The 12,757-nt window shown below is 40.2% G+C and overlaps 1 protein-coding gene across 1 annotated transcript in view; it reads right to left on the bottom strand.

Annotated features, from left to right (window-relative positions):
- Positions 1 to 564: 564 nt before the first annotated feature.
- HABP2 (hyaluronan binding protein 2) overlaps positions 565 to 12,757 on the bottom strand; it is a 46,765-nt gene continuing 34,572 nt past the window's right edge. The window contains exons 8-13 of the mRNA XM_063435099.1: positions 12,410 to 12,504; positions 11,498 to 11,831; positions 9,383 to 9,525; positions 5,512 to 5,646; positions 4,570 to 4,709; positions 565 to 1,065 (exon numbers count right to left, since the gene is read on the bottom strand). Coding sequence (XP_063291169.1) covers positions 904 to 1,065; positions 4,570 to 4,709; positions 5,512 to 5,646; positions 9,383 to 9,525; positions 11,498 to 11,831; positions 12,410 to 12,504 — 1,009 coding nt within the window. The 3' untranslated portion in view covers positions 565 to 903. The remainder of the gene's footprint in view (positions 1,066 to 4,569; positions 4,710 to 5,511; positions 5,647 to 9,382; positions 9,526 to 11,497; positions 11,832 to 12,409; positions 12,505 to 12,757) is intronic.

The raw sequence follows: 12,757 nt of genomic DNA, 5'->3' as shown, positions 1-12,757 counted from the left end.
GCCCCACATTCCTTCACATACTAATCCTTCCATTCATTTTACACTAGCTGACAACTGCCCCACATTCCTACATTCACTGTACACTCGGTGATAACTGCCCCTCATTCCGTAACATATTAATCCTTCCATTCATTGTACACTTGGCGATAACGGTCTCACATTCCTCGACATACTAATCCTTCCATTCACTGTATACTGAGTGACAACTTCTGCACATTCCTACACATACAAATTCTTTCATTCATGTACTAATCTGTGGAAAACTCAGGGTACCGGAAGCTAGAGAATAGTCAAAAAAATAAGCAAGCTTAAATGTTTTCTGTAATTTTTTGTTGTTGTTGAAAGCTGGTATATGGGGGATGGGGGGATATTCACTAAGCATTGGGTTTTTAGTGAATTACAATTGTAGATGTTACCCCAGGACAGAGGAGCTGAAAGTGAAGCTTGTTTGTAGATTATTTGTCCATCCTCACTAACTCAGCTTACATTTGTCAGTTTTCTACCATTTCAGCTTAGAGCACAGTGTGCACAGTGAGTATGGAATATGCAATCACTGTGAGGAGCACCAATAATACAATATTTATTATAACAAACCTTAGAAACATCATTGAATTTCACAATTTATTTCTATCAACTCTAAGACTGTGTGTTTTTTTAAATCCTTTAATTTCGACACGTGTCCCAAAGCGGGTAAAGTTACAATGTCATCATTGATTAAATCACTTTTAGCGGTTTCAATAACTCAACTTATTAATAAACTCAATTTTTACTTAATTCTCATGACGAAAAATGATAATTATAATTAATAATTTATTATTTCCCATTAGTTGTTAGAAATACTTCATTATATTACAGTGAGAACAGAAACTAGATATCTAGAAAATACAGCCTTGTCAAGTGAAGTCAATTTCCTTTCATTTTTGATTCAATCCACTGGGCAAATTTAAACACGTGGGCATAGACTCCTGGCTTGTCTTTAACACCACAAAGCTCGCCCCAGCTCACTACCCCAGCAACCTGAGAGACGGCGCTACGTTCGCAGATCAGAGGGCCCCCCGAATCGCCCTGTGAGAAAAAACAAAAATATCAACATTTTAATAGAACCCATACTATAAGATCAGAGGGCCCCCGAATCGCCCTGTGAGAAAAAACAGAAAATATCAACATTTTAATAGAACCCATACTATAAGATCAGAGGGCCCCCCGAATCGCCCTGTGAGAAAAAACAAAAATATCAACATTTTAACGGAACCCATACTATAACATCAGAGGGCCCCCCGAATCGCCCTGTGAGAAAAAACAAAAATATCAACATTTTAACGGAACCCATACTACAAGATCAGAGGTCCCCCCGAATCTCCCCGTGAGAAAAAAAAAATATCAACATTTTAACAGGACCCATACTATAAGATCAGAGGGCCCCCCCGAATCGCCCTGTGAGAAAAAACAAAAATATCAACATTTTAACGGAACCCATACTATAAGATCAGAGCGCCCCCGAATCGCCCTGTGAGAAAAAACAAATATCAACATTTTAACGGAACCCATACTATAAGATCAGAGGGCCCCCGAATCGCCCTGTGAGAAAAAACAAAAATATCAACATTTTAACAGAACCCATACTAATAGTACTAATAATACTAATAGTATGGGTTCTGTTAAAATGTTGATATTTTTGTTTTTTCTCACTGGGCGATTCGGGGGCGCTCTGATATTATAGTATGATACTATAATATCAGAGCGCCCCCGAATCGCCCAGTGAGAAAAAACAAAAATATCAACATTTTAACAGAACCCATACTATAAGATCAGAGGGCCCCCGAATCTCCCTGTGAGAAAAACCAGAAAATTTCAACATTTTAATGGAACCCATACTATAAGATCAGAGGGCCCACCGAATCGCCCTGTGAGAAAAAATAAAAATATCAACATTTTAATGGAACCCATACTATAAGATCAGAGGCCCCCCAAATCTCCCTGTGAGAAAAAACAAAAATATCAACATTTTAACAGAACCCATACTATAAAATCAGAGGGCCCCCGAATCTCCCTGTGAGAAAAAACAAAAATATCAACATTTTAACAGAACCCATACTATAAGATCAGAGTGCCCCCGAATCGCCCTGTGAGAAAAAACAAAAATATCAACATTTTAACGGAACCCATACTATAAGATCAGAGCGCCCCCGAATCGCCCTGTGAGAAAAAACAAAAATATCAACATTTTAACGGAACCCATACTATAAGATCAGAGGGCCCACTGAATCGCCCTGTGAGAAAAAATAAAAATATCAACATTTTAACGGAACCCGTACTATAAGATCAGAGGGCCCCCCGAATCGCCCAGTGAGAAAAAAAAAAAATATCAACATTTTAACAGAACCCATACTATAAGATCAGAGGGCCCCCAAACCTCCCTGTGAGAAATAACAGAAAATATCAACATTTTAATGGAACCCATACTATAAGAATCAAAAATATATCACTCTTAAAAAAATCTATTATTCTATTTTGAAACTCTGCCAGTTTGAAATTTGGCAGGGGGCCTTGGATCCAAGTTGGGCACAGCAAGAGGTTGGAGCAAATCAGTTGGAAGTGAACTAATAAACCTCTTACCCCGTCGGTTTTCATTTTTTTAGAACATAACGCTCACATTCCATTTATTTGGCCTTTTGGCAAAACAATTGTAATTTTGACTGAAATCTCCAATTATTTGCATTGAAATGTTCTAATCTGAGATACATGCTGAAACTTTGACAGCTTTGGGTCCATTCAATGTGTGATACAAAGTTACAGAAATGCAGGATGAGAATACATAAACATGTAAATGATGCTGTTTCTAAATTATACTTTTTGGGTAAGGGAACTTATTTGAATTTTATTCGCATTCTCCCTGCTGCATGAGATGCCAATTCAATTAGTTAATGAACCAAGAGACTTGCCAGCTTTCCTTGTATACTGCTAACATGCTGACACATTGAAATGTCTGAATAGACCAGCTTGCAGACACGTTATGGCATCACCACTACTGAGAAACGCATGTTCCAGGCGTGCTCCCAATTCCCCTTTTTTTCTGTGTAGATTTGGAATTCCTATTGGGCTGAGCAGCCTACCCATGTAAATGTCCCTTTGGTGGTTGTAACGGACCGTTTTGCTCACCAGAGGTTAAAAACCATTTCGGCGATAATCCCCTTCCAGATAGACAAGCAGTTACTGCAATCACCAATCTCCCGAACTGTAAACTGCACAAATTCACCAACTCCCGAACAAGAGACATACGAACACTGGAAGCAGCCGAACAGGAAAAGCCCTATGAACAGCTTACACTCCTTGCAATCAGCATACAATCAAATCCCCCCCCAAGAATGAGACAACACTTCACTTTGAGGGTTAAGCAGGAACTCAATGTCCTGGCACATACAGTCTCTTTTATTCCCAATTCACAACCACAGTACAGCCCATAGGGTATTACAAAACAACCAATCAATCCGAACAATACACACAGACACTCCCACACAAAATCCTCCCCTCTGCCTGTGATATGATTACTGAACACAGTGGGTAATCTCATTATCACAGGCAGAGGAATACAGTTTTTACACAATATTTATAACTTCTAAAATATACATTTTCATAAGCAGCATACTCCAAATACAAACATATGTCAAAATCATCCAAATTGGTCCATTGGTTCAAAAGATAGATCGAAGTCCTTTGTGACCAAATGAAGCATGGCTTTTCTGCCCAAAACCAGTTCCACAGAGTCTTCTATCCTGGAGATAATTGAGAAGTAATCCAATTATCTCCAATGACAGAGGCAAAACTCCATTAGCCACATGGCAGACAAAGGACAATAAAAGACATAAAAATACATACTGTTACATTTATCACATAGAACATACACATTCTACCTATCCCCAGATAGCTTAGACCTGAGCGCACATTATTACCGGATGGCGCATACAGTTCAATCGCCATGGAGCCAAAGTCTGTAGGCAAGGGGCGGGCAAGCAGCCCCCTCCAAGGACACTTGGCGAGGTTGGTTTCGCCACAGTGGGGATCACAGGAGAGCATAGATTGAGGAGGTTCTCTGGAAGCAGTAAATATTTCAGTAAGCATGTTAAAATAATTACAAATACAAAAAGAGAAGTCCTGCGCTAAAGCAGCAAGGACTACAACACACATCAGCCCCAATATGTAGTAAAAACCAAAGAAAAGAAAATGTTACTTGCGCTTTTTCCTTAATCCCTATGTATATTTAGACAAATGGAGGTCATTTAGTTGCCCATCCCATGTGTTCCCTATTAAGGGTTAATAAGTAAAGGGGTGTATATAAAAAATACCCCTTTCTGTCTCATTAGAGATATCTTTGCCAGAAGCTCAAGGAAGCAGGCTGAAGGGTCAGTGTTAGGACCCGCTTAGGGGGGGTCTGCCTTGACGTTGGCAGGCGGGCATCCCTCCAATGGCCATTGGAGCAACTAAATGACCTCCATTTGTCTAAATGTTAAAATAATTGTAGGACCCACCGATATTGGGGTACTGTGACATAATATTTGTTCTTGAACCTACCTGGCACGCATCTACACCTCCTTCCGGGACCCCAGCGCAAAGCATGCTATCATCAATCAGTTTCCCGTATCTCTTTGGATCTGAGCATGCAGAGTGTGATATTAGCTGTACCGTCGCATCAAGCAGCTGTGATGGCAACCCTTAAATAACAAAGTAACAAGCATGTCTGAGCAGATAGTAAAACAATCACTGGAAATGTACCTCATAATTGGCAAGATCAACATTTCTACACTCAAATCTCAGGTTTGGGCAAAGTGCCCACCAGACATTGTCCTACCGAGCCACTGGGCAAGGTCCAGTCTGGTGACACTGCTTCCAAGAAATGAAATAATTCTGGTAATGGCTGCAAACACTGGACAAATGTAACTGGTTAAATATAAGGTCTATAGGTTTCTGGGGAGAAATGAGGGGTCAGAGATCCATGAATTGTGCAGCTCTCATCTAATGGTGAAAGGAAATTAGATCATTAGCTATGTCCTATGTGGTAAACGATTTCTCATACAACCACGGTAAAAGTGTGCAGCATGTGAGAATTCTCAATCACAGCTGCCCAGTGAGAAGGGGGCAGGGTCATAAAGAGGGTCATAAAGCAGCACCATGCTTGGGTAGTGCCGGCTCTGCATGTGCCAGCAGAGGAGATTTTCTGATCCTCCCTGTTGGGTTCGGCCCGTGGCCATAGCGGCCAACCAGGCATTTTTCCAGTTTGCCCAGTGGTCAGTCCAGGTCTGCTGACAGTTCACCCATTGTCTCAGTTTGTTAGTATAATGCGTGGTATCCTTTGAATGTGTGTGGTTAGGTAGAATAATGATTAATTAATGATACTCTGTTCAATACTCTGATTGACTTCCAGTGCAGTCTGTGGACATTCTCTTTGCTCAGCGGTGAGCTGGGATAAAGTCCATGAGCCACCATTTTCAATCTCGTTATGTGACAATAACAAACCTGTTTCCATCCGACCCCAGCCAGCGATCGTACAGGCTTTGCCGACGGCAAATTCACGGTTAGCTATGCAAGCTTTCTTCACAAACTTTGATTCTTTGGCGCAGGTTTTATTAATTTTCTTTAACTCCATGAGTGCTGGAAGAAACAGTATTAAAAGCGCCATAAGCTGCCATATTGAACCCACATACACTATAGCTGCAGTTCTCATTTAGCGCATGGCAACTTATTGTAATGGATTGTTCTGTGTCCGTTTTAGGTTTATGACAAGCAACATATTATAATCTCACATTAGCGGGTTTCAAAAAAACTTTTAAACACATTTTGGAATGTGTGAAGGAGTACACAATGCGTTCTGCCCAACACAATGATTGAGACACACTGTTGACCATGCTAGTGTTTGTGGAGCCCGGAGCAGGAGAAATGCAGAATATGCAGGAGATGAAGGAGAAAAACTAAATGCAGGGGCCACTTTATTATTTTTATTTTCTTTGAAACCATTTTCAATACCAGTTTTCACCAAATGCATCCAATTGCGTTCCTATCAATGCAAGCATATTCAAAGGAGTGGATGCAGGGGAGAGATAGGGCCTGTAGTGAACGATATGGGTTCTAGTGTAACAAAGCAATACAGTCACAGAAGGGGAAAAAATACACATCAACACACTGTATCAGGACATACAGCCACAGCTGGGAAACATATACACTGTATCAGAACATAGAGCCACATCTGGGGAAAATATACACACTGTATCAGGACATGCAGCCACAGCTGGGAAACATATATACTGTATCAGGACATACAGCCACAGCTGGGGAACATACACACTGTATCAGGACATACAGCCACATCTGGGGAACATATACACTGTATCAGGACATACAGCCACAGCTGGGAAACATATATACTGTATCAGGACATACAGCCACAGCTGGGGAACATATACACTGTATCAGGACATACAGCCACATCTGGGGAACATATACACTGTATCAGGACATACAGCCACAGCTGGGAAACATATATACTGTATCAGGACATACAGCCACAGCTGGGGAACATACACACTGTATCAGGACATACAGCCACATCTGGGGAACATATACACTGTATCAGGACATACAGCCACAGCTGGGAAACATATATACTGTATCAGGACATACAGCCACATCTGGGGAACATACACACTGTATCAGGACATACAGCCACAGCTATGGAACATATACACTGTATCAGAACATAGAGCCATATCTGGGGAACATACACACTGTATCAGGACATACAGCCACATCTGGGGAACATATACACTGTATCAGGACATAGAGCCACATCTGGGGAACATACACACTGTATCAGGACATAGAGCCACATCTGGTAAAAAATATACACACTGTATCAGGATATACAGCCACAGCTATGGAACATATACACTGTATCAGGACATACAGCCACATCTGGGGAAAATATACACACTGTGTCAGGACATACAGCCACAGCTGGGGAACATACACACTGTATCAGGACATACAGCCACATCTGGGGAAAATATACACACTGTATCAGGACATACAGCCACATCTGGGGAAAATATACACACTGTATCAGGACATACAGCCACAGCTGGGGAACATACACACTGTATCAGGACATACAGCCACATCTGGGAAAAATATACACACTGTATCAGGACACACAGCCACAGCTGGGGAAAATGTACACACTGTATCAGGACATACAGCCACCGCTATGGAACATATACACACTGTATCAGGACATACTGCCACAGTGTTGGATCTTGAATTTAGATCGGGTTGGATACGAGATTTAGATCGGGTTGGATACTAGATTTAGATCGGGTTGGATACTAGATTTAGATCGGGTTGGATACTAGATTTAGATCGGGTTGGATGTGGGATTTAGATCGGGTTGGATGTGAGATTTAGATCAGGTTGGATCTGGGATTTAGATCGGGTTGGATGTGAGATTTAGATCGAGTAGGATGTGAGATTTAGATCGGGTTGGATGTGAGATTTAGCTTGGGTTGGATGTGAGATTTAGATCGGGTTGGATGTGTGAGATTTAGATTGGGTTGGATGTGTGAGATTTAGATCGGGTTGGATGTGAGATTTAGCTTGGGTTGGATGTGAGATTTAGCTTGGGTTGGGTGTGAGATTTAGATCGGGTTGGATATGAGATTTAGATTGGGTTGGATGTGTGAGATTTAGATCGGGTTGGATGTGAGATTTAGATTGGGTTGGATGTGAGATTTAGATTGGGTTGGATGTGAGATTTAGCTTGGGTTGGATGTGAGATTTAGATCGGGTTGGATGTGAGATTTAGATTGGGTTGGATGTGTGAGATTTAGATCGGGTTGGATGTGAGATTTAGCTTGGGTTGGATGTGAGATTTAGCTTGGGTTGGGTGTGAGATTTAGATCGGGTTGGATATGAGATTTAGATTGGGTTGGATGTGTGAGATTTAGATCGGGTTGGATGTGAGATTTAGATTGGGTTGGATGTGAGATTTAGATCGGGTTGGATGTGAGATTTAGATCGGGTTGGATGTGAGATTTAGATCGGGTTGGATGTGAGATTTAGATCGGGTTGGATGTGTGAGATTTAGATTGGGTTGGATTTGTGAGATTTAGATTGGGTTGGATGTGAGATTTAGATCGGGTTGGATGTGAGATTTAGATTGGGTTGGATGTGAGATTTAGATTGGGTTGGATGTGAGATTTAGATCGGGTTGGATGTGAGATTTAGATTGGGTTGGATGTGTGAGATTTAGATCGGGTTGGATGTGAGATTTAGATTGGGTTGGATGTGAGATTTAGATTGGGTTGGATGTGAGATTTAGCTTGGGTTGGATGTGAGATTTAGATCGGGTTGGATGTGAGATTTAGATTGGGTTGGATGTGTGAGATTTAGATCGGGTTGGATGTGAGATTTAGCTTGGGTTGGATGTGAGATTTAGATCGGGTTGGATGTGAGATTTAGATCGGGTTGGATATGAGATTTAGATTGGGTTGGATGTGTGAGATTTAGATCGGGTTGGATGTGAGATTTAGATTGGGTTGGATGTGAGATTTAGATCGGGTTGGATGTGAGATTTAGATCGGGTTGGATGTGAGATTTAGATCGGGTTGGATGTGAGATTTAGATCGGGTTGGATGTGTGAGATTTAGATTGGGTTGGATTTGTGAGATTTAGATTGGGTTGGATGTGAGATTTAGATCGGGTTGGATGTGAGATTTAGATCGGGTTGGATGTGTGAGATTTAGATTGGGTTGGATGTGAGATTTAGATCGGGTTGGATGTGAGATTTAGATCGGGTTGGATGTGAGATTTAGATCGGGTTGGATGTGAGATTTAGATCGGGTTGGATGTGAGATTTAGATCGGGTTGGATGTGAGATTTAGATCGGGTTGGATGTGAGATTTAGATCGGGTTGGATATGAGATTTAGATCGGGTTGGATGTGAGATTTAGATCGGGTTGGATGTGAGATTTAGATCGGGTTGGATATGAGATTTAGATCGGGTTGGATGTGAGATTTAGATCGGGTTGGATGTGAGATTTAGATCGGGTTGGATATGAGATTTAGATTAGGAAGGGCTGAATAAAACATTGACTGGGCTACTGGAGCTCATGCACTCAGAAAGCAGTTCTTCAAACACAACAGCCATCAGTTCTCTGTAAATCTCCAAGATGCACTGCAGTAAATTGATAAATCACTGGTATATTTCACTTCATGAAAGGGCATATGTTATGTCAGATTCACATATTTTAAACATTCTTTGTAATTTTCCCTTTTTTAAACTCTAGAACCCGGCTTTTGTCATGGTCTCAGCTTTGTGGAATTGCGATCTACCTACCAATGTCATAGTGCAGACTCCTGGGTTCCTCCCGATAGAATTCATGAATGATTATTCTTCTAACATCAAAAGACTGCTGATAAGTCTCATTCTTTATCAAATCCGTTTTACCCAGAAATACTCTCCAGATCTGCGGTTCTGACCTGCATGTCAAAGAACACATTAAGAAAAGATTTTCAGAAGCTTATTCACACACAGTTTTTACAGAACTTTTTTCATTATCTCCTAGTCAAGATTTCTGTACTTTTTCAGCTATTTTATCAACATTTCTTTCAGTGAAAGAAAAGATAAAGCAGGTTATTTTCTGTAATGTTGGCCTAAGTTTCTGTTATTTCGGATTATATGAAAGTAAATGTCTTTAAATTAGCAAAATCTCTCTCCATAATTTTATGGGCCAATAATTCCTTCACTGCCAAGCTCTTTTTATGTTACAAAAAATAGGGTAACTATTATTTGAAACATGGAGCTGATAGACAGCGCAATAATGAAATAAAGCAATTCCATATACAGACTGCTGTCCAAGAAAATCTAAAATAATAATAAAGTAAGAATACACATTTTTAGCACAGAGACGGTTGTCATATGTTTCCACATTTCTCAAAGTCGTGAATTTCCTATAGAGAACTCTTTGAGTTTTCCTCATGTCCTGAGTTCAGTGAAAGAACTTGCTCGGAACTTGTCTGCACAGCTCCGGTGGTTTCTTGAACATGTATGTGGACCAAACGTGGAGTGTTTTTACGATTACCCTAGCAGCAAACTTTGCGATTCATAATAGATATTCACATAGGCTTTGTGGCTTCAATTAGTCCAATAGGATTACTGGAACCACCAAAGTCTGTAGACACATTTTTCAAACATTATGCCCTGTTCATTTATGGGAAACCCTGGTACTACAGATAATCGTAAGCTACGCTAATACTCGAAATGTTTCTTATTTCCTTGTCCTTTCATCTTACATGGGTCACCAGTGTTAAAAGTGTGTTTTACGCCATTGGCAGCTCTGTTTGTTCCCCATGGGGAATATAGTTTATAGGCATCTCCAATGGTGAACTACCATCCAAATGAATATTGAGTATTTTATTCAATGGAAAAATGGAAAATAGTAATTGCGCTGTATTTATTAAGGTGGCTCTGTGACTACTGAATAATAGTATCTTTATAATTATAGCATTTTTATGGAAAGCTTTCTTTCACTGTGTTGGAATTTTTTGACATTCCAGAGAACTGAGAACATATAGAACAGACAAAGGAAGAACTACTTGACAACAGCTCCTGGCAGACAAAATTTGCCATTAATTGAAAAGGTATCATGGCAGATGGCAGCACCAAGAAGTGACACACTAAGGCAAGTTTGCCCCTTTGTCTGCTCCCCCCACTGCCACCTCACAGAAGTGGATTGGTCACCTTGAGGTGTTTATCATAAAAAATGTGACAGGGCAACATTTTCTGCTGTTCTCTGCACATCTCGCAGCATTTTTTGTATGTATTGCAATTAAAGGAACACTATAGTCCCCTAAATTACTTTAGCTAAATAAAGCAGTTTTAGTGTATAGATCATTCCCCTGCAATTTCACTGCTCAATTCACTGTCATTTAGGAGTTAAATCACTTTGTTTCTGTTTATGCAGCCCTAGCCACACCTTCCCTGGCTATGATTGACAGAGCCTGCATGAAAAAAACAACTGGTTTCACTTTCAAACAGATGTAATTTACCTTAAATAATTGTATCTCAATCTCTAAATTGAACTTTAATCACATACAGGAGGCTCTTGCAGGGTCTAGCAAGCTATTAACATAGCAGGGGATAAGAAAATCTTAATTAAACAGAACTTGCAATAAAGAAAGCCTAAATAGGGCTCTCTTTACAGGAAGTGTTTATGGAAGGCTGTGCAAGTCACATGCAGGGAGGTGTGACTAGGGTTCATAAACAAAGGGATTTAACTCCTAAATGGCAGAGGATTAAGCAGTGAGGCTGCCGGGGCATGTTCTATTCACCACAACTGCTTCATTAAGCTAAAGTTGTTCAGGTGACTATAGTGTCCCTTTAAGTACGTTCCAGAATTGTATAACAGTATAATCATTGTACAATGTAAATATGACACAGTCTGGCACTTACAGAGTTTTTACACAATGAGCTGCAGTCAAGATCCAGCATGGAGCAATCAATGTGCCACCACAAATGTGTCCTGCAGCGTACGGTGGCACGCTGACCTTCAGTTGCAATGATGCCAACCAAGGATGTTGACCAGGCTGTGTCCTTTTCCCACCAAATATTCTTCCACGGATGCTTGTAGGAATATCTTTCAATCCACAAGTGGAAAATGTAGTGTTGCCTTGTGTGGGTAACGTGGTGTTACGTTTCGTGATATTGCCTTTGAGGTCCGTGGCAACGATCGGTTTGTCCGTGGTGCTGTTCACTGATCGGACGACTGGAACACTGTGAATTATATCTGGGTGGAAGATGGGTTACAGCTAAATGCCAAATGGTTCACTCAAACTGTATAATCCATAATTAGATACGATAGAAGATGATATAATTGAATTTGAAATAAGTTAAAAATAATGAGTTTTCAGATAATTACATACATTTTATACAGCACAACAGGTTAACAACCTTATCACCAAATGTTACACCCACTAATAGCGCCCCTCACTCTTACACAGGAAGAGATGGAGAGGCCACCAGGAAAGAAAGACCACAACTGCAGGAGACTGAATAGAATCTGATTAAATAAATCCCCTGGCTGACGGAACCTATTAGATAGAATAGACTAAACAAGCCCGGAACGTTTCCTATAGTTATGTTCCTTGGGACGTGATCTGTTATTGATATTATTATTATTGTTTTCCCTTGGACCACCCTGGTTTCCTCTTAGGAAATAAACTGCAATCTACAAAATAATGAGGAGTAAGGAATATATTTCAGATATAAAGAGACAAAGGACAGGGAATAAAAGCAGATAGAATTAATATGTTGTCCAGTCATTCTGAGATGACCAGACCTGGATACATCTAGAGTGATACTCACTGTCCGTGCAAACTGTAACATTACACACGCCCCAGCTCAGTTTTCCTGAGCCATCTTTAAAGTAACACCAAGGTTTGACTTCCCCATCTGGGTTTCTGTTTGGGAAACAATGAAGACACAGTATTAATAGGAATGAACCTTATTAATATTGTCTATACTGTACTCAGTACTCACTCAGGACTTCACAATGTAATTGTTTTAATAACCTTTTCCAATATATTCATATTTTTGGATAAACCTTTAAAATCACTGAATATTTTGATATATATTTTTCAATATTTTCATATTTTGAAAAATAATATTTTGGAAATGTATCCAATATTATTAAATCATTTGAAAAGCGTATCC

This window comes from Pelobates fuscus, chromosome 10 (genome assembly GCF_036172605.1).
Source record: "Pelobates fuscus isolate aPelFus1 chromosome 10, aPelFus1.pri, whole genome shotgun sequence".
Taxonomy (NCBI): domain Eukaryota; kingdom Metazoa; phylum Chordata; class Amphibia; order Anura; family Pelobatidae; genus Pelobates; species Pelobates fuscus.
Note: the sequence above shows the minus strand (reverse complement) of the source record. Positions and strands in the feature narration are given on the sequence as shown.